Consider the following 1,056-nt stretch of genomic DNA (forward strand, 5'->3'; position numbering starts at 1 on the left):
AGAGCAACAATTTTAATCACTGACTTTACTATTTCCATATTCTTAATCTTATGAAAATTAATTTCGCAACTCAATGATTAAAAGACAAGAGCAATAAAAACACCAGACCCCTCTGTAGAGCCAGATCTACTCGGTCTAGTCACAAAGATTACACTAGGTACATTTCCATCCACCATCTGTGTTTGGCATCCTCTTCTCTCTCCAGGAATCCCCTTGCCTTCACCCATCTTTCTTCCTCCAGGCATCACTGATGGGTCTCATTCACGCAGAATATTCTAGCTCTTGAGGCTGTAAACCCCCTTAGTTGCTAACCCAATGCTACCTTTCCCAGGGAATGCATAGGTTTCCATCATATACTAGTTAAAGATAAGAAAGTCTTTAAGACCCACACAACTCCTTAATTGTGGTTCTGAATCATGCAATAAGCATAAGGAAGATATTTTTGAATAAAGAGGGCTTTCCTTCTTTTCTCTAATTGCATCATTTAAGCAGCCACCTCCTCCACCTACTTGTAAGACCAACACTGCATCTGTATTTCCTTAAAAGGGAATATTTACCTATTAGACAATGTGCTGCTTTCCACATGGTAAGGTTTTCTTTTTGCTGACCTTGAAGGAGAACGATCCAGAAGTCTCTGGGTTTGAAATGTAGGGTGATTCAAACACTGTTCTGTCAAGTATCTGTCAGCTGGGTCCAACTTCAGTAAATTCTTAGGAAATAAAATTTAGGATTGTTAAGAACATTACAAAGTAAAATTTAAGTTCTAATAAAAACCTTATTTTTTTCCTCGTAAAAGAAATATACAGTCATTGCAGAATATCAAGTAAACACAGTTTGGGAAATAAAAAAAGACTATCTAAATCACCTATAATCTCATTATCATTTCCTCTTGGTATATATGATCCCAGCCCTTTCTTGCATATCCTAAATACATATTTTCTCTTATAAAATATACACACAGTTTTGTACCCTGCACTTATCATTAATCAAAATCACTTTTACAATATAATTAAAAATTTAAAGTATATTTTTAATTACATAGATATTCACTTGAAA

At 34.8% G+C, this 1,056-nt stretch overlaps 1 protein-coding gene across 1 annotated transcript in view; it reads right to left on the minus strand.

Annotated features, from left to right (window-relative positions):
- Positions 1-557: 557 nt before the first annotated feature.
- The window catches only part of LOC108522617 (cyclin-dependent kinase-like 5), a gene marked incomplete at its 3' end in the record, with an annotated part of 23,844 nt that continues 23,345 nt past the window's right edge, over positions 558-1,056 (minus strand). Inside the window, exon 6 of the mRNA XM_017862959.1 lies at positions 558-709. Coding sequence (XP_017718448.1) covers positions 558-709 — 152 coding nt within the window. The remainder of the gene's footprint in view (positions 710-1,056) is intronic.

This window comes from Rhinopithecus bieti, unplaced genomic scaffold (assembly GCF_001698545.2).
Source record: "Rhinopithecus bieti isolate Rb0 unplaced genomic scaffold, ASM169854v2 scaffold_67574, whole genome shotgun sequence".
Taxonomy (NCBI): domain Eukaryota; kingdom Metazoa; phylum Chordata; class Mammalia; order Primates; family Cercopithecidae; genus Rhinopithecus; species Rhinopithecus bieti.